Source organism: Rhizophagus irregularis, chromosome 30, assembly GCF_026210795.1.
Source record: "Rhizophagus irregularis chromosome 30, complete sequence".
Lineage (NCBI taxonomy): Eukaryota > Fungi > Glomeromycota > Glomeromycetes > Glomerales > Glomeraceae > Rhizophagus > Rhizophagus irregularis.
Window position 1 is genome coordinate 1,454,314 of NC_089458.1, and position 20,957 is coordinate 1,475,270.

General features: G+C 30.1%; 8 protein-coding genes across 8 annotated transcripts; 3 read left to right on the top strand and 5 right to left on the bottom strand.

The window, feature by feature from the left end:
* Positions 1-58: 58 nt before the first annotated feature.
* Positions 59-1,203, top strand: OCT59_021749 (uncharacterized protein). Its single transcript, XM_025317433.2, has 2 exons — positions 59-343; positions 415-1,203. Exons 1-2 carry the CDS (start codon positions 95-97, stop codon positions 577-579), a joined length of 414 nt encoding a protein of 137 aa, XP_025178275.1. The 5' UTR covers positions 59-94; the 3' UTR covers positions 580-1,203.
* On the bottom strand, positions 594-1,242 carry OCT59_021750 (uncharacterized protein). Its single transcript, XM_066146720.1, has 4 exons — positions 1,078-1,242; positions 934-1,008; positions 825-867; positions 594-762 (listed from the first exon to the last, which is right to left on the bottom strand). The coding sequence occupies exons 1-4, from the start codon at positions 1,201-1,203 to the stop codon at positions 653-655; spliced, it is 354 nt and encodes a 117-aa protein (XP_066005828.1). The 5' UTR covers positions 1,204-1,242; the 3' UTR covers positions 594-652.
* Positions 1,243-1,710: 468 nt separating this feature from the next.
* On the bottom strand, positions 1,711-4,760 carry OCT59_021751 (uncharacterized protein; the record flags this gene model as incomplete). The annotated part of the gene is made up of 11 exons (XM_025317435.2): positions 1,711-2,189; positions 2,256-2,382; positions 2,452-2,582; positions 2,665-2,839; positions 2,920-3,003; positions 3,132-3,200; positions 3,265-3,373; positions 3,450-3,641; positions 3,716-3,835; positions 3,905-4,027; positions 4,645-4,760. The coding sequence occupies 11 exons, from the start codon at positions 4,758-4,760 to the stop codon at positions 1,948-1,950; spliced, it is 1,488 nt and encodes a 495-aa protein (XP_025178277.1). The 3' UTR covers positions 1,711-1,947.
* A 3,386-nt stretch (positions 4,761-8,146) lies between these two features.
* OCT59_021752 (uncharacterized protein) lies at positions 8,147-10,088 on the bottom strand (the record flags this gene model as incomplete). Its single annotated transcript, XM_025326019.2, has 6 exons — positions 8,147-8,357; positions 8,423-8,766; positions 8,835-9,463; positions 9,549-9,749; positions 9,835-9,953; positions 10,020-10,088. The coding sequence occupies 6 exons, from the start codon at positions 10,086-10,088 to the stop codon at positions 8,340-8,342; spliced, it is 1,380 nt and encodes a 459-aa protein (XP_025178278.1). The 3' UTR covers positions 8,147-8,339.
* A 260-nt stretch (positions 10,089-10,348) lies between these two features.
* OCT59_021753 (uncharacterized protein) lies at positions 10,349-14,982 on the bottom strand. Its single transcript, XM_025317436.2, has 8 exons — positions 14,830-14,982; positions 14,347-14,561; positions 13,932-14,198; positions 13,261-13,848; positions 12,355-13,191; positions 11,783-12,278; positions 11,660-11,711; positions 10,349-11,590 (listed from the first exon to the last, which is right to left on the bottom strand). Exons 1-8 carry the CDS (start codon positions 14,876-14,878, stop codon positions 10,600-10,602), a joined length of 3,495 nt encoding a protein of 1,164 aa, XP_025178279.1. The 5' UTR covers positions 14,879-14,982; the 3' UTR covers positions 10,349-10,599.
* A 102-nt stretch (positions 14,983-15,084) lies between these two features.
* OCT59_021754 (40S ribosomal protein eS8) lies at positions 15,085-16,423 on the top strand. Its single transcript, XM_025317437.2, has 4 exons — positions 15,085-15,158; positions 15,391-15,776; positions 15,957-16,080; positions 16,160-16,423. Exons 1-4 carry the CDS (start codon positions 15,155-15,157, stop codon positions 16,261-16,263), a joined length of 618 nt encoding a protein of 205 aa, XP_025178280.1. The 5' UTR covers positions 15,085-15,154; the 3' UTR covers positions 16,264-16,423.
* A 93-nt stretch (positions 16,424-16,516) lies between these two features.
* On the top strand, positions 16,517-17,671 carry OCT59_021755 (H(+)-transporting V0 sector ATPase subunit e). The gene is made up of 3 exons (XM_025317438.2): positions 16,517-16,684; positions 16,764-16,811; positions 16,956-17,671. The coding sequence occupies exons 1-3, from the start codon at positions 16,593-16,595 to the stop codon at positions 17,026-17,028; spliced, it is 213 nt and encodes a 70-aa protein (XP_025178281.1). The 5' UTR covers positions 16,517-16,592; the 3' UTR covers positions 17,029-17,671.
* OCT59_021756 (uncharacterized protein) lies at positions 17,113-20,787 on the bottom strand (the record flags this gene model as incomplete). Its single annotated transcript, XM_066146721.1, has 16 exons — positions 17,113-17,428; positions 17,504-17,772; positions 17,846-17,921; positions 17,993-18,313; positions 18,376-18,651; positions 18,723-18,859; positions 18,931-19,044; positions 19,118-19,286; positions 19,361-19,451; positions 19,525-19,576; positions 19,646-19,693; positions 19,770-20,068; positions 20,143-20,192; positions 20,292-20,377; positions 20,458-20,588; positions 20,682-20,787. 16 exons carry the CDS (start codon positions 20,785-20,787, stop codon positions 17,326-17,328), a joined length of 2,328 nt encoding a protein of 775 aa, XP_066005829.1. The 3' UTR covers positions 17,113-17,325.
* Positions 20,788-20,957: the final 170 nt, after the last annotated feature.

The window sequence follows — 20,957 nt, forward strand, 5'->3', positions numbered from 1 at the left end:
TTTATTTTTTCACGTGTGATCGATATGATGATGATCAATCAATCACTTGTCGATCACAGTCGATCAATTTATCTTTTTCCTCGAAATTATCTATATGCCAACTTCATCGAAAGCAGAAATTTTATCACTTTATCGTGGTTTTCTTCGTATTATTGAGAATTGGCCAAATGATTATTTACGACCGAACCGGAATTTAAAACATGTATTATATTTACGTGTCACAGAAGGGTTTAGGCAAAACACGGTTGTAAAATCTCCACACATATATAATAGTTTGGTTTCAAACGCTGAAAAAGAATTGAATGCTTTAAGAGTATTGGAAGAAAATGAATTTAAGGAGAAAGTAAGTTTTTATTAAGGTTATTTCTCTTTTTTTTTGGAAGAAAAGATAAAACTTGACTTTTTATATTTTAGTATCCTCTTTCGGATAAAATGTATAGGCCGGCAGCAAATCCTAGATATTATTTTGGACTTCTTGCAGAATTAGATAAAGCTGCTAAACAAAAACAAATAGATGATTCAACGCCACCTTCATGGTGGAGAAGACTTTTCGGTTTGGGTCATTACAAAGAGCTTTAACATAAACTTTTTAGATACTGAGAATGAACATTATAAAAAATTTTGTAATTTAATTTTGGATACAAAATAATAATTATGAATTATCATTAAGGCTAATTCTTTTTTTCATAATTGGCCATCTATGCCAATTCCATTTCAGTGTTCCACTAATTCGCATTGGCTTGCCTTCGTATAATATTTTACCTAAGAAAAAAAAAATTATTTCAAAATTTTCTTTTGTCTAATTTAAATAATTCTAGTCTCACCTTTCCAAACCTTAATACCAAATACTTTTCCATGATTTATATCCTACACACAAAGAGCATAACATGTTTTAGGAAATTATATTAAAAATTGAATTAAAGTCCATCTCACCTTTAATTTTGGAGCAACTTTTGTTATTTCATAATAGCTTTCAAGAATTCCTTTCTTGACCCAATGATCTGGTGCCTAAAATTCCGCATAGGTTAATAAATTTAAAATCTTTTTAAATTCAATATTTATATTTATTTAACATACCACTTTAAGTCCAACACCATAATTTGGAAAGACGTTTAATAATTCAAATAAATTTTTAGGTTTATTTGAATCTCTTATAATTGGATAGCCAGATTTTTTTAATAGTTTTTTTGCTATACTTGTCATTTTCAAACTGTACTAAATAAAATTTTGGAAATCTAAATTACACTATTAATTGATTCATCCGATCATCCAATAAATAAATTTTCATCTCATTAGCCAATAGTTTTTGGTATAATCTAGTTGTTCTGATCTCAGTTATAGTAGGATTATATTGAAATAATGTACTGCTTATTTTATTTCACCCTTGTTTTAGATGAGAAATAGATTTTTTTTTATATATTTTTAAAGAACGCATCTACAGGCTTCGTATCATGTACAAAATATCTTATAATAAAATTATTATGAGTTCTTCAAATTAATTAAAATAAAGCTATTGTTTGAGAATAAATGAGGTTAGATATGCAATTTTACAACTTGATTATAAAACCAGCATCAAAGTTCTATGTAGATCGAGCTGTTATTCTATGTAATTTTAGATATAATACATTGTGATAATTATGTGATAGATACTTAGTAAATGTAAGATAAAATATTCAAATTATGAAATAAATAAATAAAAGAATGACAAGTAATAAATAAAAATAAAAATTTATTATGTTTATCTAAAGTTTAAATTTTGAAAAGTAATTATTTTTTCGGATACATGAGAAAAATTTCCTTTGACCTTCACAATTAAACTATTGGACTAAAGAGCTTTCTTGAAATTGAGGAAAACGAGAATTGTTACTATATTTTCATTATGATCAATCACGAAAACTATGGAGTAGTATATATTTATTTTTTTATTTTGCGGTGCGGATTACTAGACTAACGTACAGAAGGGCTACCATTATTAGGGGTACCAATACCACTACCAGCTTCACCGCCACCATTAGTTTTTCTTTGAGCAATTTTCTTCTTTATGTAATTTCTAACATGTTCATGTCCTTCTTCTGTTACACTAAACATCCGCTTCTTTGCATTAGACCAAATTACAAATCCTAAATTTGTTGCATGTCTTAATACCATCTCATAATCTCCTTGATTTCGAAATTCTTTATACAAGTGACCTTGAATAGAAAGAAATGTTAAAAGAATAATCAAAAATTTTTTATTTATAAATATATTAGACTCACATTCGGTTGCTACCAATCGGTTACGTTCCATTTCCCATAATCGAATTTGATCTACAACTGTTGGCGGTAATAAAGGAGTTTGTTTCTTCATTTGAGGATGTGCGTGGCTTGTTAAGTATGAAATGATCTAATAAGAAAAATCAATTAAAATATATACTATCTTCAGAATAAAAGTGAGAAACAAATTTTTCAGCACCTGATTAGCAGTGATGCCATGCTTTAACGCTTTTCTAACACTATCACGTGTAATCAAGGCATAAACCATATTTGCAAATCTGGTTTGAAGTTCACAAAATAATCTCAGCACTGAAATCTGTAATTTTGATTCTATAAAAAAAATAATTCTAAGCTTTGTTAAACAAACTACGTTATTCATGGAAAGTCCTTATTTAATCTTTCTTTAATTTACCTGTATACGCGTAAAGTTTATAATTAGTTTCAACTATAATAAATCCTTGTTCAGTAGCTCCATCATCACCAGTTGTCGTACTTGTACTAGATGATACTGCTGATGATACTACAGCTGAATTGCCGGATGTTAATGTAGTTGCAAGTCTAGTTGGATAATACCTTGATGATCCTTTCTAAATTATCGTTAAAGAGTAATAAAATTATAAAAGGAACACGTATGTAAGATCAAAAGTTATGATTGTATAACCTATACCTTCCTGCGGTATGCCAGACCAAAATTAGCCAAATCATCAAGTAATTGTTTTTGAGTTGGAGTTAACGCTTCAACTGAATAATCCTAAATAACATAAAATATAAAATAAAAATCGTTCCGAAGGATTAGAATAAAGGAAATATCATGAATTATTCCTTCTTGTCAAAGGGGAATGATGATGAATTAGCATGCATAAATGATTGTATGTTTACCATTCCTAGTTCTAGACTTCCCAACATGAAAAAAAAATTTAATACTTCAACAACATTCATGTGTAATAACTAAATAAAAATACAATTAATATTTTCAATTTCAAAATTCTTTAAGAAATATAATTTATCATACCTCATCAGCAATATCTAAATATTGAATTAAAAACGCCCATACTTGAGTATTAACATCTTGTAATAAAAATTGAAATCCTTTATTCGTAATCATAAGTTGTTTATCTTTCCTATCAAAAAAATTCAATCGTTAATTTGAAATAGACCTTTAGATAAAAAGACTTTTTTTTTTTGATTATTTTTTACCCTTCTTTCATTAATTTAGCTCTCGTAACAACTTTAAGTACAGCTGCACTAGGTTGTCTTGTACTTTCAGTTCCAACCATAAAATGTAAAATTTCTTCCCATTGTTTCATTGCATGTCTATCCAAGAATGCTATGTCCGGTTTATCTTTTGCTGGTCTTTCACATGATACTCCAAAACTCTGGTGGTCTCCCCTTAATTTTTTTAAAAAAATAATTTTTTGTTTAGAATAATTATTTAAAAATTAATACGTAGTGTTATTATTTACCCTCCTGTTAAACAATCTTGAAAACGTTCTCGGAATGAACTATTTATTTGTATATATCCAGAGCTATCTGTTGTCATTATACTTAATTTTGATAATTTATCCAGCGCTTCGTGAAATTTACTTTTTTGTATAAAAAATAAGATTAATAATACTATAAATAATATAAAAAAATTATTCTTTAATGCATACGCTAAAGCTTCCTCTTCGTTTTTCACCCATAATCTTAAATCTGATTGTGTCAAATTAACAGGACTAATTGGTTGTGTGAATAATAATGACATTACAAGCTGTCTCGCCAATGGTGGTAAAAGTCTTTTTTTAATTAATAAATTATTAAATAAGTAATTCCGGTAAATTGTATTGATATGAATGATTTGAAATATATAAACAAATAATAAAGTTGATATGTGAGAATAAAATATTTTATTATTTTTTATTAAAGGTACAATTTTTATTCAATCAAATTCCAAATCGAATATTATTGGGTAGAGGAGTGATGGAAAAAAAGAAAAAAAAAGAAATCAAGTCAGCAAGAAAAACTAAAGTTGGCTTTTGAAAGTAAATAAATAAATAAAATACATCCCCCCACTCTCAACTTGTTCAACGCTCAATGAATTAATATTCCCTCCAAGAATAAATAATTCTCATAAAACACGAAATAAAAAAAAAGTTAACAACAAGGTTCTGAAATGTATTAATCACCAGTTATGAAAATTTAAGTATTATTGTTGTTGAGGTGCAAACCACCCTATCACACCCAAAATCTATTTCTTTTCCTAATTAACACGGCACAACAACAACGATAATACAACTACACGCATCAAGCTATTAAATCGTAAACTAAATTTTCTTTCAGAAATACCTAAACCTTTATAGTACTACACTATTCACCGCAAAACTGATCAAAATTCAAAAAAATAAAACCAGACCTGAAGATAGCCAAACAAGTAGCCGGTTCTTTATAAAGTTGGTCAAGTGTAGGTTTAGGTAAAGCTTCAAGACATTCATAGATATTTGTTTTAAAATGTGTTACCGCTGTTGGCATTTTTCTTTAACGATCGAGTTGGATAATAAGACCCTTTTCAATTTTCAATTTGACAAATGACTGCATCAATGTTTTGGCTTGTGTAACATAAAATGTTAATAGGCCGAGAATAAAGATACTAGTTTGTCCTAGAATTGAACAACTCTTATTGATGAATTTGATTGGATAAAATTGTAAAAAATCATGTGACTGTTTAAGACCCTTATTAACTAGCGGTGTCATTAGACTGTTATATATTGAAAGTTTAACAAAAATAACACTCTTTTAATATTTTTTATAGATAGATACTTTTAAAAGAAATAATTAGTCAAACTCACATAAAATTATTTTATCATTAATGATAAAAAAATAAGTACTGTATTATTTTTTTTGGCATTAAATATTAATCTGTAACTTGAAAAAATATGAAAATAAGAAAAAATAACAACGTGTTAACGCGTATACTTATAATGTAAGCCATTATCTTTAATTGAGATATATGAAATTTAATTTAGGGTGTCCAGGGTGGGTTGATCCCAATTTTATCGATTTTTGATAAAATTTCACTATTTTCACGATATTTAAATTTGATTGGATGATTTTGCTGAAATTCTGGCCAAAATAATTCCGGCTAAAATTATGGCGCCTTACGGCTTTAGAAATTAGGCCGAAATTACGTTAATTTCAGCCAATCGCGAATTTGCGAAAAATCGTGAAAATCACGCGCGATCCCTGGTTCGTTTATGAGTGGGCTTATATAGGGGTGTCTTCTTTCTTTTTGATATATAGGGACTGTATTATTGTTTGCTCTTCCACTTTAATAAATAAATAAATAGATAAATATCATATGCTATTTTCTTATACTATATAATCAAATTATGAAACAATATGCATACCTTTTTATGTATCTTATTTTCTTGTATGATCAGATATGCTGATATTTTACTAAAAATGCATTTAATCACTTTTATATTTGTTATTTAATTTTTCATTTCAAATGAAACTTATATTTCCTTGTTTAATTCAAACAGAAACTTGTTATCACTTTTATATTTTGTTTATAAAACTTTCACCTTTAGGTTTTCATAATAATAGTTAAAGTTAAAACTTTTATTATGGAAGGGTTTGAAAATTTAATTCAATATAATTCAGTAAATGTACCTTTTGGCCGTGTTGCTGAGTAGTATATTATAAATCATCCATAATTTTATGCACTGAAATTATAATTTTTTTTCAAAAGTTTTATAATTTTCATAATATTCATAATTTAATTAATCTCCATGATTTTTTTATAATTTTTCGTTATTTTATTTTTTAATTTTTAATTTTAATTCTTATTTCAAACTATTTTACATAAAAAGGATATATATTGCATAATTTGATCGTATAAGAAAATTGTACGGGATCATATAAGCCGGAACGATACATTTGCCTAATATCAATGATGTGTGTACCTGGTGCAAGTGTTATTGGAGCTCCCTTGCCATCTTGTGTTCCAAATTCATACTAATAATCATTATATATACATTAGAGAGGTTTAATATGTTGACAGAAAAGTAATCACCGTAGTTTAACTTTACCTGTAATTATTTTTTCTAGTCATTCTATTATTTACACAATAATGCCAAGCCTAATCTTTAGAATATTATTCAAATAATATGGTTGCTACAGTGTATAAATATAACTTACTCTCATACAGGGGTACTTGGCCTTGTGGAACTGTATCGATTTTTAAAATAATACAATCATGGGCACTATTAAAATATAACCAGTATATTAATACCTCATTAACGTGACTTAATGATTCGGTATAAGCCAAACTTCGTGTGGCGCAGAGGCGAATTCATAGATGATAGATAATGACATTTCCATCCAACCATTCCTAACATCCATGAATGTTAAACTCTTCTGTGCGCTTTTCATAATCCTCTGTGGTGATGCCGATAGCAAATACATATGGTAGGATTAATATGAACAATTTATATCAGCAACTGGCGCAAAAATATCAATATCAAACGAGTAAACTTACGTTACTTCGTTCCATTTCGCTTTTTCATTAAAATCTCCCTTGTCCCACCATAAGTTTCGATAATTAGCATTATTGCACATATCTACTTACGTAGCTGAAAACAGAACTTGCATTTGTACTTGTCCCTCTTGTTGAACTAAACTTCTAAAGCTGGTATCTGCAGTACTGGCATAAATGACATTTTGATGTTTTTGGAAAGATGCAACGACTCTTTTGATCATTACTAAACATTACTTTAAAGTTTCGTCTAATTACATAGCCTTGTAACTTCAGAAATAGTACCTTCAAAATTATGAATTCGCAATTAATACTCCTAGTCATAATTTGAATCAAGGATAATATTTGTTATTGGTATTTTTTTCTGTTGTTGCCTAATCTCAAGATACTTCATAAAAGATAATGCATTTGAATGTACTTATGTACTATTCTAATTGCATCTCCAATTTCTTCATCATTCGACCAATGTCTTAATCAATTTCGCTATTTTTAAAAATTTGGTATTCACGGCTGCATTCAAATAATAAATCAAAAAGGTATATAAGTGCTCTACCCCTTTTGCGTTTGCCTCTCGCTTCTAAGCCTTTATTTGTAACATTAATTCAGCTAATTCTTTAAAGACTTTTTGATCACATTCTGTTAACTAAACCATATAAATCTTATTTTCATTTACCAAAGTGGCCAGTGTTTTGAGTTGTTGAAAGTTTCTATAAATAAAAGTATTTTAAGTAGATAATAATTTTGATTTCTTACAAAAAATAAATAAATAAAATTAATGCTACTTCTAAAGCATTTAATAAATTTTTATGACTGAAATTTGTTCGGAAATAATTTCCTTGCTAATTGTTTTTGAAAAATATTTTAGTACGCTATAAACTTGGCTAGCTTGACAACTCAGTATTACTTTTTTACATGAATAATCAAAGTTTTTATCCCTATATGCTCGAAATTAGAACCACTACAAATAACTTCTTTAATATAGCTTTTATTTGAATTTTTATTCTAATAAAGGGAAGGTCTAAAAGATTTTACTAAGTCAAAATTTCGTTTTTTTCGTTGGTAATTCAAAGTTGCTAATCTCTTTTGATTTTCCTTTATTTTTTTTAGTCTTGATTATAGCTTTTGATTTCATTTTTACTTTCGCGAAAAATGCATTAGATGGTTTGCATATAAGATTATCTTAAAAACTGGACATAAATACCCTTAGGCTTACCGGGGAGTTCGAGTTCGCATATAAGTTTCCGGGTCTTCCGATATCTTGGGAATTTCTTTTACTCGCCTAGCTGAGTTTGGTATATACTGTATATCAATTTCCTTTGCAAGTACAAGCTTAAGATACTATATTTCTCACTATAAATCAAGCACATTAGTTTATCAATTTATGTTAAAAATATATTAATCTAAAAATTTATTAACTCATAAAATATTAAAATGTCTATCGCCTTTTTGATAAATAAATGTCCATAAAGAACATAGTAAGCAGAAGACAAATCTCAAAACTAAAACGATCAAATTATACTAAAAAATACACACTAATTATCTATGTGAGAATCATAAAGAATTTATTACATAATCTAATAATTAACACGATTCTAAAAATTAAATTTAAAATTAGAACGTTATAGTTTAAATAATTAATAAATTATAATTTACTAACCTGTATATCAGATAAATAATCTTTCAATTTTTCACTACCTTTTTCAACAACACCTTTAATACTCTCATAATCAGAAGTAGCTTGTCCAATAAATTTACGTGCAAAATCTCTTGCATTTACTTCTATTCCAGTTAGATCGAGGCTCTCTCTTTGAGAAACTTCGTTATCTTCTCGACCAAAATATTGGTTAGAAGATATAGAACTAGCACCTTCAAATTGTCTTAAACGATCTGAGGCAGCTGGTAAAGCATCTGGATCATAACTATTACGACCAAAATATTGATCTGAAGAAATAGATTTTTGATTTCCAAATTTTTGACGAGCATAACTATTATCCATAGAATCTAATAATATATAGGACAAGGCACATAAGCTATAGAAGTCAATAAGGAAGAAAATAAAGAAAATTTACCATTTTGAACTTGACTACTTGAATCATTCGTATTAATAGAGCCAAATCCAACATATCGTGAATTAGTAGATTCTTCAATCTTTGTAGATGATGATTTGGAACTACTCGGAACAGTACCAAATCCTAGTCTTGAGAAACCCATACCGAGTCTCTCAATATCTTCACTTTTTCTTTTATCATCAGTATCTAATCCAACTCCTGATGTAGATTGTGTACTATCATTGTACATTAAACGGGAACTAAAAGACCATCGATCTTCTGATTTGCGGTTTGATCCAGTATCAATTTCTTCTTCACTTCTTGCTAAAGAATTAATCAATTCTTCCTCTTCTTTGGCTTTTTGCTCAGCTTCTTCAATATCAACTTTTTGAAGTTTTACCGCACCCAAACCCATTTTTGATTTTTTGGGTCCTTTCCCACGAGCTGAAATATTAGATCTTGTAGTTGCCTTTGATTTTACTAAAATAGGCCCATTTGAAGTAGTTGTTTTAATATTGGCACTGGTGAGATTTTCTGGTGATGATGGTTTTTCATCGTTTTCTTGAACAAAAGAATCAAAAAAGTTATCCTCTTTTTTTACATTATTAGTCTGTTCCCATTCATGATGTTCGATAGTAAAAACGGGATTTCTGCGTAGGAAAGTTGTATAATAAATAATGTATTAAACTATATATAGACAGGATTAAACAATAATTAACTGAATCTGCGACTTACTTCAAAGCATCATCCTTAGCTCGGGCTTCAACTACTTTCTTGTACTTACTTGCAACATCAGAACTATATCTTGATTTTGCATCCTTATTCAATAATTCAGGACGTTTAGCAGTATGAATAATATATTCCTTAAATGCTTGATTGCCTCCAACTTTCATAATTCGTAACTGATCCCATGTCCATGAATCTAACGAAATTGATCTGATTAATTTATAATTAAAATCGTTAATTGAAATGTAACAAATAATGTCGTACGCATTAAAAATTACCCAAATCTATATCATACCTCACAAAACTGATGTGAACCCCAAGGTTTCTATGTACCGAAGAACAATCCAAGCAGAGATATATCCCAAAGCTAACACTTGACCAGGAAGGATTTTTGGCCTGACAATCGAAACACACCTAAAAGTGGGATCAATATTAATTATGCTTACATAAGTGTATGTTATTATTTAAAGTGAATTGTACTTTATTCGCCCTATCCGAAATTAATTTTTTGAATATTTCATCGATTTGAGCTTTAGTTGGTTCTGACATGTTATAGATCTTTTATATCGGTATATGCAAAGATTTTTCTGACAATACAATTTATATACCCCTGCAAGTAACAAATATTTTGGGAAAAATTCTAGGGTATTTTATGGCTAAGTGGAAGTCTACTATTGGCCAACAAGATTTTAAGTATTAGCCAAAAATTTAAAAGTTTTAATATAAACTTAGAACCAAATTCAGTATCTCTATCTGTTCTATCTGTCCGAAAGTTTAAACTGATAAATTTTATATTAGAAAAAAGACCATTTCAAATTATAAAATGATATTTTTATTATTCAAAGACTGCCAAATTACAGAAGGATAATTTTGCTATTATATTGTATGGAGGAAAATTTTCAGCTTTTTAATATAAATATATACATATATTTTCGTTCATTTTTTAAATTGCTATACCGCTAACACGAATTCCAATAAAATAAAAAATAAAATATAAAAATAAATGAGAATAAAAAAAGAAAAAACTTTTTACAACTGCTATTGAATCATCGAAGTCTTTTTATTCCAAATCTTGCCCGGACCCAGTTTGATTTTTACCACGTCGCTTGCTTTTAACCGGGATAAAACCGTCATCATCATCCGGTTCAATGGGTTTACCCGATGAAACTGGTGTTTTAGAATTGTTTTCAGATCTAGCCAATGATTCATCACGCTCAGGAGACATCGTTTGATCCTCTTCGGGCTCATCATGATATTGATCATCTTGATCATCTAATTTTTGTTCCTGTAAGGTAGTTGTCCAAAGCCCAGATGCAGTGCTTTCCATTCCTGAAGATTCTGTTTGTTTAGCACGTGACCTCCAGCTACCCTCTGATTTCAAAATACGTGTTGGCCCCCGAGATGATGAGGGGGATGTTTCTGAATCATCAGTGTCTTTTCTCCAAGAATCTTCACGGCTCTTTGTTGAACGTTCTCCACGATCTGATGGTAGCGGACCACCACGTCTCCATGAACCTTCTTGTTTAGAACTGGATTCCTCACGGTACGACCGACGCCAAGATTTTTCTTCACTTGTTGAACCTCGCCCCGAATCTGACCGACGCCATTCCGTTTCTTCGGCCGTAGTACGTCGTGAAGGCTCGATTCTTCGCTTTTCACTGTCTTCATTAACGACACGCCCAGAATCAGATCTACGCCATTCTGGTCGTGATCCATCTTCAGGAACAGTACCTCGCCCTGATCCGCTTCGACGCCACGAACTTGACCAGGCACTACTCTCTTCACGACTAGTTTGTTCAGTAGGACGACGCCAACTTGTAGTTTCAGATGTAGTAGATGTAGTAGATGTAGTAGATGTAGTGCGTTTATTCGGAGGAACATAGCCACCACCCGTTCCCCGTCGAGCGATTTCATCTCGCTCTTTTTCTCGTTCTCTTTCACGTTCTCTCTCTTCAATTCTTCTTTGTTCTGCTTCACGATCACGCTGTTTTATTTTTTCTTCGGCCAAACGTTCTGCTTCACGCTGTTTGGCAGCTTGTTCATCAAGTTTCCTATTAATTTATAAAGTTGGTCAAATGTTTTATGAAAAAAAAAAAAGTTTGACATTAATTAATCGTTACTTCTGCCTGGCCTCTTCATCTGCAATACGTTCTTGTGCAGCACGTTCTTCGGCTAAAAATTACGAGGGCGAAAGTGAATTTATAAATTAATTTGCGTAATAATCATTTTACAGATTCATATACCTTCTTTTTGACGCAGCTCTTCTTCTTCTTCCCTTTTCTTTGTCTCCTCTTCCGCTTCTTTTCTTTTTCTTTCTTCCTCTTTTTTAGTTCTATATAATTGTCGTCGTCTCTCTTTTTCTTCTTCAATTTTGGCTTGAGCAGTACTTCTACGTTGTTCAAACTCTTCAGATCGTTTGCTTTCAATTTCATTACGATGTTTTTGATAATCTGGCAAGATTCTCATTAATCTCGCTTTCACCTTTAGATCCTCGATATGCTTAGTAGCAGACATTTCAAGTTGTAATTTACGAGCAGCCTCATGATAAGCTTTGTCTGCTTTCATCTGTCGCTCATAATCTTTTTCAAGTAGAGGAATTTCTTCTTTACGGTAAGCGCGTTCAAGATGGTCCATGCGTTTAGCAGTAGCTCTAAGCCGTTCATTTAGCTCTCGTTTTTCCTTTTCAAGCTGTGCAACTTGGAGTTGAACCAAACTGTCTGTGTCCAAATTCTCCAAATCCTTTAATAAATAAGATAAAAATAAATAAGTAAAACAAACAAACATGTTTGAATAAAAAGAAGCTATTTTGATTTACTTCAATCTGAATATTAAAATTTTTAGCCTTCAGAGACTCTGCTATTTTACGAGCTTCCTCCTTATGAATAGCATCAATTTCACGTTTTTTCCTCTCTATTTCACGTCTCTTAGCATCCTCCATTTGTCGTTGTTTTAATTCTTCATCCCTTTGCTTTTTACGAATAGCTCGTTCTCTTTGTTCTTCCTTTTCTTTACGTACTAATAATGTCTCTACTAGTTCCCTTCTGCGCTCAATAATAGCTTTACGTGCAAGAGCATTATTATGTTCCTCCTCCATACCAGCTAAAGCACGTGATATAGCTTGAGCCCTTGCTTCTTTTTTGGTTTGAATTATGGTAGGGTCTATCATATGAACAGTAGTATAAAAACATTTTGCAAGCTTTGAAAGTTGATCCCGCATTCTATCAGCAGGTGAAGCTTGTAACTTAGCACCGTCTGCATCAGCATTTTTAGAAGCCGCAAAAAGATCGGTTTCGAATGTCAAACTTTTTGTAGAATGATCAATTCTAATCGAAAGCTCTCCTTTCTTACAACCATTCATAATAAATTTTTCAATAGTAGCGGCATCATAATTATAAGGAGGTGCAAAAGAAGCGAGATTGATAACAAACTCAAGTTTAACAGTATCATAAACTTGAGAAAGTTGTTGGAAGAGACGAGTCAAAATGACCTGATGTAAAGGCTTCACATATTTGGCCATCTCGGAATCTTGAGCAAGATGAGTCATAATTGGTTCAATCTTTTTACAAATTGATAAAGGATGAAATTGGACTTCTAAGATGTTGTAGAGGTCTTTTAATTCAGGACGCACACGTCGCAGAATATTTTTGTTGAGCTATATAATAAAATTAATTAATAATGCCAGAATTCAGAAATTTTAAGCACAAATGAGTTAAATACTCACAGCTTCTTTTAATAATCCAGATCTAGTTGGTGAACGACTCATTCCTAATAAAGCGGCAAGTTTATGAGTTTTACTTTTATTATCGTCAATTTCAAGTAAACGAGTCTTTGAACTGGTAATAACAGGAATAGCAAGAGCGGATAATAAGACAAAAGAAGCCATTCGAGTATTTTCTTCATCGGTTAAAGCTTTATTCTGAGCTCTAACTAAAGTATAATATCTGTTCCAAGCAGCAGCGTGGAACAAATAATTTTCGCTAACCAAAAATATCTTTGTCAATTTGTCATAATAATTAGCCATCATAACAGGCTTTGCTGGCCTTTTTGACATTGATAATAAATTATGAATATCTTCAACGGATCTAAATGCTTCTTGCCATAATTCTAGTTCAACAGCTGCGTTCAATTGATTAAACCTAGTATCCAAGTGACGTTGAAGACTTTCGGGCTCATTCAGATTTATGGAATGTTGTTGATGTGCGTATTTTGCAATATTCTGAAGATGATTACGAAGAAGATCGCAAAGACGACGAAATTCAGTTTTTCGAGTATACTTAAGGCAAAATTGGAATGCTTGATGTGCCGTTTGCTATTTATAAATGTAAATTTAAATTTGTAAATAGTATAATAAGTTGCAATATTTAATGTAATAAAGGTCATAAGTTCACATACTTGATATAATATCTCCAAGCGGGCATTATTTCTTAAAATATCTAAAACAGTCCTGTATGCTTCCCACAAAAACTTTAGCCAAGGAGTGACAACGGCCCTATCCGTCCTATCCTTACTCTGTTCACCACTCACTGTACTTAACATAATTGACTCTGGGGTTTCAGATGCCTCAAGGTCATCAATAGCATCTAAAGTAATCTGATCAGCTTTTGCTTGAGCTGCAGTCACCTTCTCCTCAGAAAGTTCAATAAATTTTTTAATAACAAGCTACACGAAAAATTTTTTAAAATTATGGCAAAGAAAAAATAGATGAAAAAGATTTATATTTATTTAATACAGTATTATCAACATTTGTAATATAGTTAATTTCAAACGAATAATTAATAAGGAGAAACAAGTCTTGCAATCCACTTACCTCAATAGTTGCAACACTGGTATTTTGCGAGATATTTTTGTATTGATGTAAGCCTTCTTTGGCAGTTTTTCCTTTCCTCAAATTTACGCATAGTTCTACGAATCGGAGCATTATTGGCTCTAATGCAACGAGAGGCGTGTTGCGTGACCGCTTGGAAATAACAATTTCGTGAAGAGATTGGAGAGCGGCCACATTTTGACCAACCGCAATTAACTCTATTATAATTTAATCCATTGATTTTACAATGAAAAATAATTCGATTATAAAAAGATACGTTAATAAATGAAGATATTTTAATTTATCTTTGTTTTCATTGATCTTGGGTGATTTATTCACCAAACAAAAGATTTATCTAAATAATCACACTTAATCAAGCCCACACTCTCAATTATGACAGTGCTTTATTTCAGCAATTAAATGCGAAATTGACCAATAAAAGAAAAACCCGAAAACTAATTAGATCGTGTTTATAAAGATAAATACCTTCTGCTCTTTTAAGAGCATTTTCGGGACGTTGATAAAATGGAGCCATGGCTAAGAACGGCCAAGCAGGGGAAAATTAAACTTCCTGCGCTGAACGAAAGCGAAAAAATGGCTTCCACTTATATCCCGTATTTGAAGATGGATGGCCTATATAAAAGATTTTTTTGTTATGACGACTTTTAGAATTTGCTTCTGATCGACGGATGATTTACCGGACACTTAGAAATCGGGTAGAAATTCTTATCGGGTTCATTAAAAAAATTTTAAAGATCATATCTTTCTGATCAATAGTTCTCCCTCTTCGCAAATTTGAAAATTAGGCAACATGGGTTAGTTATCCTTTATCCATCCATATTGATTATATCCAAAGTTATATTTGGATGTATCGAATATTTCTTAACTTTCGATACAACACATTGAAGTTTATGTAGTTTATGTAATTTTCTATTACGATTATCGAAAGACAAATAATTATAATATATTTGAACTATTTATAGTTTGAAAATAGTTGTAAGGAAATACCCTAATTATTTGCGTGATCCGATTATAACACCTGAATAGGTATCAGCAGAGACTCCCGCCACAAGCGTTCGCATACCGGTGCTAAGCGAGCTCAGTATCGTAAAAAAAGAAAATTTGAATTGGGTCGTCAACCTGGTAATACAAAGCTTGGTCCTAAACGCATCCATGAAGTTCGTGTTCGTGGCGGGAACAAAAAGTTTCGTGCTCTTCGTCTGGATTCTGGAAGCTTTTCTTGGGGATCGGAGAGTATTTCCAAAAAAACAAGACTCCTGGCTGTTGTTTATAACTCTTCAAACAACGAATTGGTTCGAACCAATACTCTCGTGAAAGGAGCCGTTATTCAAATTGATGCTACTCCTTTTAGACAATGGTATGAAGCTCATTATGCTCAACCTATCGGTCGCAAAAAGAAGAAAGAAGGCCAAGTGAGAATTTATTATTATTATTATTTAATTTCTTTACAAAATGCTTTTTTATTTTTCTTAATGAATTACAATTAGATGCTAAAGTTATCCATATTTATCGGATGCTCCAATTGTACATGAAAAACATTTCATTTAATTCGTTAGTTACGTTCGTTAATATAATAAATTATTTATAAACAGATTGAATCAGATGAATTGAATAAAAAGCGGTCCAATCATGTCCAACGAAAGGTAGATTCTCGTAAGGAGGAAGCTAAAGTTGATGGTGCTTTGGAGGATCAGTTTGTTACTGGTCGTTTATACGGTATGTATAATTTGCTAGATGTTGATTTCGAAGTGTATATTTAATTATAAGCATAAATCAACTTTATTTTATTTTTTAGCTATAATATCTTCTCGACCAGGTCAAAGCGGTCGTGCTGATGGGTATATTCTTGAAGGAAAAGAGCTTGAATTTTATGTGAGAAAGATTAAATCAAAGAAATAAAAAGTATATTTTGTTTGAAAGAATATTTTATTTTTCATCTCTATATTAAAAATCTCTATATTAAAAATATATATATATATATATTGTATCCTATATAAAATTTTTATTCCAAATTTTAAAATAAATTTTCTGCACTATTAAATGTTTTAATGAAATAACATATAGTCGGGCGTTTTTGATAATCTACAGCTGATATTGTGAGATTTGATCAACAATTTTCAGATAAATAGCCCAGATATCTAGCACTAAATAAAAACATTCGAACACTAAATAAAACAATCTTTTTTTATACACGAAAAAGTTTATTAGTTTATTTAGGATTAACAACAATGAGCGGTTTTAACATCGTTTGGGTCGGTTGTGCTATTGCAGGTCTTGTTGCCATTTCTTACATTGTTGTTCCCAAAGGACCAAACCAAACGTACATATTCTTTAATTTTTATAGTTGTGTATTACTTTCAAAATTTAATAGTAAGCGCATTTATCTGTTTTTACAATAGGACGATTCGAACATCTATCATATTAACTTTAATTTGTATTTATTTGATGTAAGTTTATTTATACATTTTAACTCTACATTTTAAAATCTCAGATTAAAAAGAAAGTTATCGACGAGATCCTGTTTGTTTCTTTAGTTTGTAATTTACTATTTGAAAATTGCTAAAAATTCCGACTTTTGATTAAATTTATAGGTGGGCAATTACTTATTTGTCTCAGCTTCATCCTCTAATAGTTCCTAAAAAGAGTGCAGCAGAAGAACATTGAGATATTTAAAATATTGGCTTCATTTATTATTACGATGAGCAGTATGATATATAATTATGCACTAAAAGAAATATTTATTTTTTTTTTTTGAATTTTACAAAGTATAGATTATCAATATAATGGGCTTTTCTGAGTTGGGTTTTCAATTGTCCGGATTTAATTATCGATACTTTATTTTTGTTTAATAATTTTAATATTGTATTAAATGAATTAGGATCATGTTTAATTTTAAATCCTCAATTTTTATACATTTGTGTTTAATAGACATATTTAAGACAAATTTAGTTTTCGTCTTGTTCAAAAATTTCCCCAAATCATTTTTCTTATGTAACCTTTCTTTCCAGCATCAGCAATTACTCCAATAATTTTAAGCGTTTCAGTAGCTTTGTAAAATCTTTCCCTAATATAACATAAACACAAATAGTATACGTTATTTCTTTTTTTTTTTATAAAATAATAAGTAATAATAACTTACTTTGTTTCATCATTTGTAATATCTCTGTTCTCTTTCTTTATAATATTTTCAAAACTTTCTAACAAGTCATCTGTATGAATAAATTTACCGAACCCTACAAGTAATTTATATAATATACATCTATCATCTTGAGTATATAAAATTTTTCCTGCAGGGTCTATTTCATCGTCATCGTCATCAGACTCATCAGGACAACATTTACAATTGAGATATTGTTTTGGTCTTCTAAGCGCCGTAACAATCGATTTACGAATTTCTGGGAGAAATAACTAAACCAAAAATCATAATCCGAATTACTAATGGGTTTTGATCTTCAAGCTCTTTATTTAAAAAATTACTTACACTTTCAAGAGAATGAGATTCTTCCCAGTAAAAAATTTCATAAAGGGTATTTGTTGAATAATGACGAAGTTTTACCCTATTATAAAATATTAATAAATTGGCGACAATTGGATTTAAAAAGAAATCGAAAGATTTTATAAACTTTACTTGAAAAAAACTTGTAAATATTCGAAGATGCTAGTAATCAATTTAGTAAATTGATCGGTAAATTCTTGTGAAGATGAAGATGATATATCCGATTTTGGTATGGAAGTGTTGTATATTTCAGAAGTAGAGCTTTTTTGCTTTTTAATTTTCTTTGGTGATCTTATCGAATGTTGTGATAAAGCCTCAATCTGTTCTAATCGTTCATGAAATTCACGTAATTTTTGAATTTCTGACCTTGCACATTCTGCCTTTTCAAGATTTTGTTCAAGAACGTTTTGAAAATGGTTGAGGAAGTGTTTAAGCTCTTGTGACTTCAGTTTTCTGTTATAAAATAGTTAATTCTAATCTATATTCGTTCACAAGTTAAAAATTAAAGCACTTACTTAAATTCGTATAGCAAATACTGAACATGCTTGTGTTCGCCCAAACCAGGATGTTTTAACGCGTAAGAATATAATTCATACTTTGCTTTAATTAATTTTGGATCAACATATCTCTGCAAACTATGAACAATTTCAAATGCTACGGCGAAATTTTGATGATAATTTCTCATGTCTCGCAAAATGACTGGTAATATAGATTTGACAAAATTATCATCTTCAAGTAAACAACGTGCGATCTCTGGCTGATCGTGCTCGTTAATGAAATTCTCCACAAATCTATAATCCAAATAAATAATTAATTAATAACGATAATATTATAACATAAAATTCGATAAAATGAGAACTACCTTCTGAATGAAAGTTGCACACGTATCATTTCCACATGATATTCATTCAATAAGCTAATTCTTGGTGAAATATTTTCCAGATCGATAGTTGTAAGTATACTTAAGGGGTTCGAGTAGAAATAGTAATTTATAATATGCTAAAATCGAATTAATAATTAATAATTTAACTCAAAAAATAAATATCGAATAATGAATGATTATAATATACCTTGATAGAAAGTTCAAAATATTTAAGTGAAATTTTGAGTCGTCCATATATATCATTTAGAAAATTATATACTTTTATACCGACTTTGACCCCAAAATGATTACAGATGAAGAACTATAAATGAAAAGAGTTGATTAGAACATAAAAAGATTAATGCGAAATAAATAGAAATATATTTTAACTTCACCCTAGTTATGAGTTCATCAAAATCGTGTATACTATCTGACAAATAAAACTCTTTGAACTTAAGCAAGCGTTCCACAGAATACGAATATCTCTCATGAATAGCATCAACGCCTCTATATACTGAGGAAATTCCCAATAGTAATACAATAGGAATTCGATCTTTATATTCACTATATAAATAAGTTAAACATTAAGATTTCATATTAAATAAAAATATAACGCAAAATAAATACGATTTATTTACTTGAGGATATAAATATATTTTTCCATTATCACGGGATCTAATAAATCGAAATTGTAAATCACGATAACCAACTTCGGTAAAGATCTAAGACCTATGACGAAAAAATATTTTCTTGAAAATCGGAATATTTAATGACACACAGATAAAATGATAACAACATTTACCGGATATTTTGGCATTACTATCGTACCATTGTACCAAAGATTCAATATCAATCTGAAACAAAAGGAAATCCATTGGTCATCATTCAAAGCAAACTATCTCAAGCATGTAAAGTATACTTACTACATTTTCGATTGAAAGAGGAGTGTCATCATTACTTCCGCCAATTTCCTTGATTTTCGATAAGAACAAAACGTAAACGACGTACATTATTTTGTTAAAGAAAAGATATTTATCAGTTTCTAACCTCTTCTAAATACATATTATCATCATCAATATTTTTGTCATATTGATTTTCATCAATGAAATCTTCTATTATTTCTTCCTCATCTTTAACTGTTTCTTCATCATCATTATAATTTATTTCATTATTGTTTTCACAACCATCTATAGAAGAATATCCATTTTCATATCGAAAACGTCTAATTGTGTAAGTTAATAGGTCTTCTAGTTTTAAAACGCGCGTTGAATCGATCAACACGGCTCGAATTTGATGATTTCCAGATAAATCACGAGCGAAACTTTCAAAAAAATTTTCATGTGAGCCTATTTAAAAAAAATAAATTAGCATATCGATTTGAGTTTACTAATAAAACTAAACAAATAAATGCTATATATGCCTCCAAAGACTAAAGCCGTTGGCAACCCTGATATGCGTGATTTCAAGAATCTGTTATTAAAAGAAATATTTTGAACTGTCTGCACTTTTTATCATTTTTTTATTTATACGCAAAACCAAAGCTTTTGGATCTATTAAAAGAAACCTTACTGATAAGTATCGTCTTCGTCATATGTATCTTCAATAAAATTATAAAGGTCATTTACAGTAAATTCATTCATTTGAAAATGAAAATTCTAAAAGAAAATACGACAAAATAAATATCTATCAACAAATACATGACTATTGTTTAAGAGAAAGTTATTTTAATTCATACATCGATCTTACAATCCACTTTTTTAAGATTTCTATCATAATCGTCATATCTAATTTTAGCTGCTTTAATAGGCTCTTTTCCATTAAATAAAATTTCCGTAAAACCACCAACGAAACTGTCTGAAAATTGGCCTAAACAATTAAATATCGAATTGTCATCATACTATAATCCCAAATTTTATTTTATATTTTCGTTGAGAGAAATATTAAACAATACGTGCGTACCATTCTTATTCGAACCTTGCTCATAATTCAGCCGCGAATTTAGCTGAAGAATGTGCCTAAAAGCTTCCATCCCCTTTAAAGCTATTTCAATAGACAGAGAAGACATACCTTTATTGTTTTATGAGAAAAACGCGTAAAGTTTGCTACAAACGCGTCATATACCTAATGCTTTAAATAAATCAACTTTTATCTGTGTCACTTTCGACCTGCATATGTGATACACAGGAATAGTCATCAAAGAACGCGTAAAGTTGCTTTAATATCAAGTTGACACGA

Bases quoted from the DNA above. Each gene is read 5' to 3' on its own strand.
- OCT59_021749 (XM_025317433.2), top strand. From the start codon at position 95: ATGCCAACTTCATCGAAAGCAGAAATTTTATCACTTTATCGTGGTTTT. The intron at 344-414 runs GTAAGTTTTTAT...TTTATATTTTAG, and splicing joins AAAATGAATTTAAGGAGAAA to TATCCTCTTTCGGATAAAAT.
- OCT59_021750 (XM_066146720.1), bottom strand. From the start codon at position 1,203: ATGACAAGTATAGCAAAAAAACTATTAAAAAAATCTGGCTATCCAATT. The intron at 1,009-1,077 runs GTATGTTAAATA...GCGGAATTTTAG, and splicing joins ATGGTGTTGGACTTAAAGTG to GCACCAGATCATTGGGTCAA. The intron at 763-824 runs GTGAGACTAGAA...TTTTTTTCTTAG, and splicing joins TGGTATTAAGGTTTGGAAAG to GTAAAATATTATACGAAGGC.
- OCT59_021753 (XM_025317436.2), bottom strand. From the start codon at position 14,878: ATGGCTCCATTTTATCAACGTCCCGAAAATGCTCTTAAAAGAGCAGAA. The intron at 13,192-13,260 runs GTGAGTATTTAA...TTTATTATATAG, and splicing joins CTGGATTATTAAAAGAAGCT to CTCAACAAAAATATTCTGCG. The intron at 12,279-12,354 runs GTAAATCAAAAT...TATTTATTAAAG, and splicing joins ATTTTAATATTCAGATTGAA to GATTTGGAGAATTTGGACAC.
- OCT59_021754 (XM_025317437.2), top strand. The intron at 15,777-15,956 runs GTGAGAATTTAT...ATTTATAAACAG, and splicing joins AAAAGAAGAAAGAAGGCCAA to ATTGAATCAGATGAATTGAA. The intron at 16,081-16,159 runs GTATGTATAATT...TTTATTTTTTAG, and splicing joins TGTTACTGGTCGTTTATACG to CTATAATATCTTCTCGACCA.
- OCT59_021755 (XM_025317438.2), top strand. From the start codon at position 16,593: ATGAGCGGTTTTAACATCGTTTGGGTCGGTTGTGCTATTGCAGGTCTT. The intron at 16,685-16,763 runs GTACATATTCTT...TTTTTACAATAG, and splicing joins CCCAAAGGACCAAACCAAAC to GACGATTCGAACATCTATCA. The intron at 16,812-16,955 runs GTAAGTTTATTT...TTAAATTTATAG, and splicing joins TTAATTTGTATTTATTTGAT to GTGGGCAATTACTTATTTGT.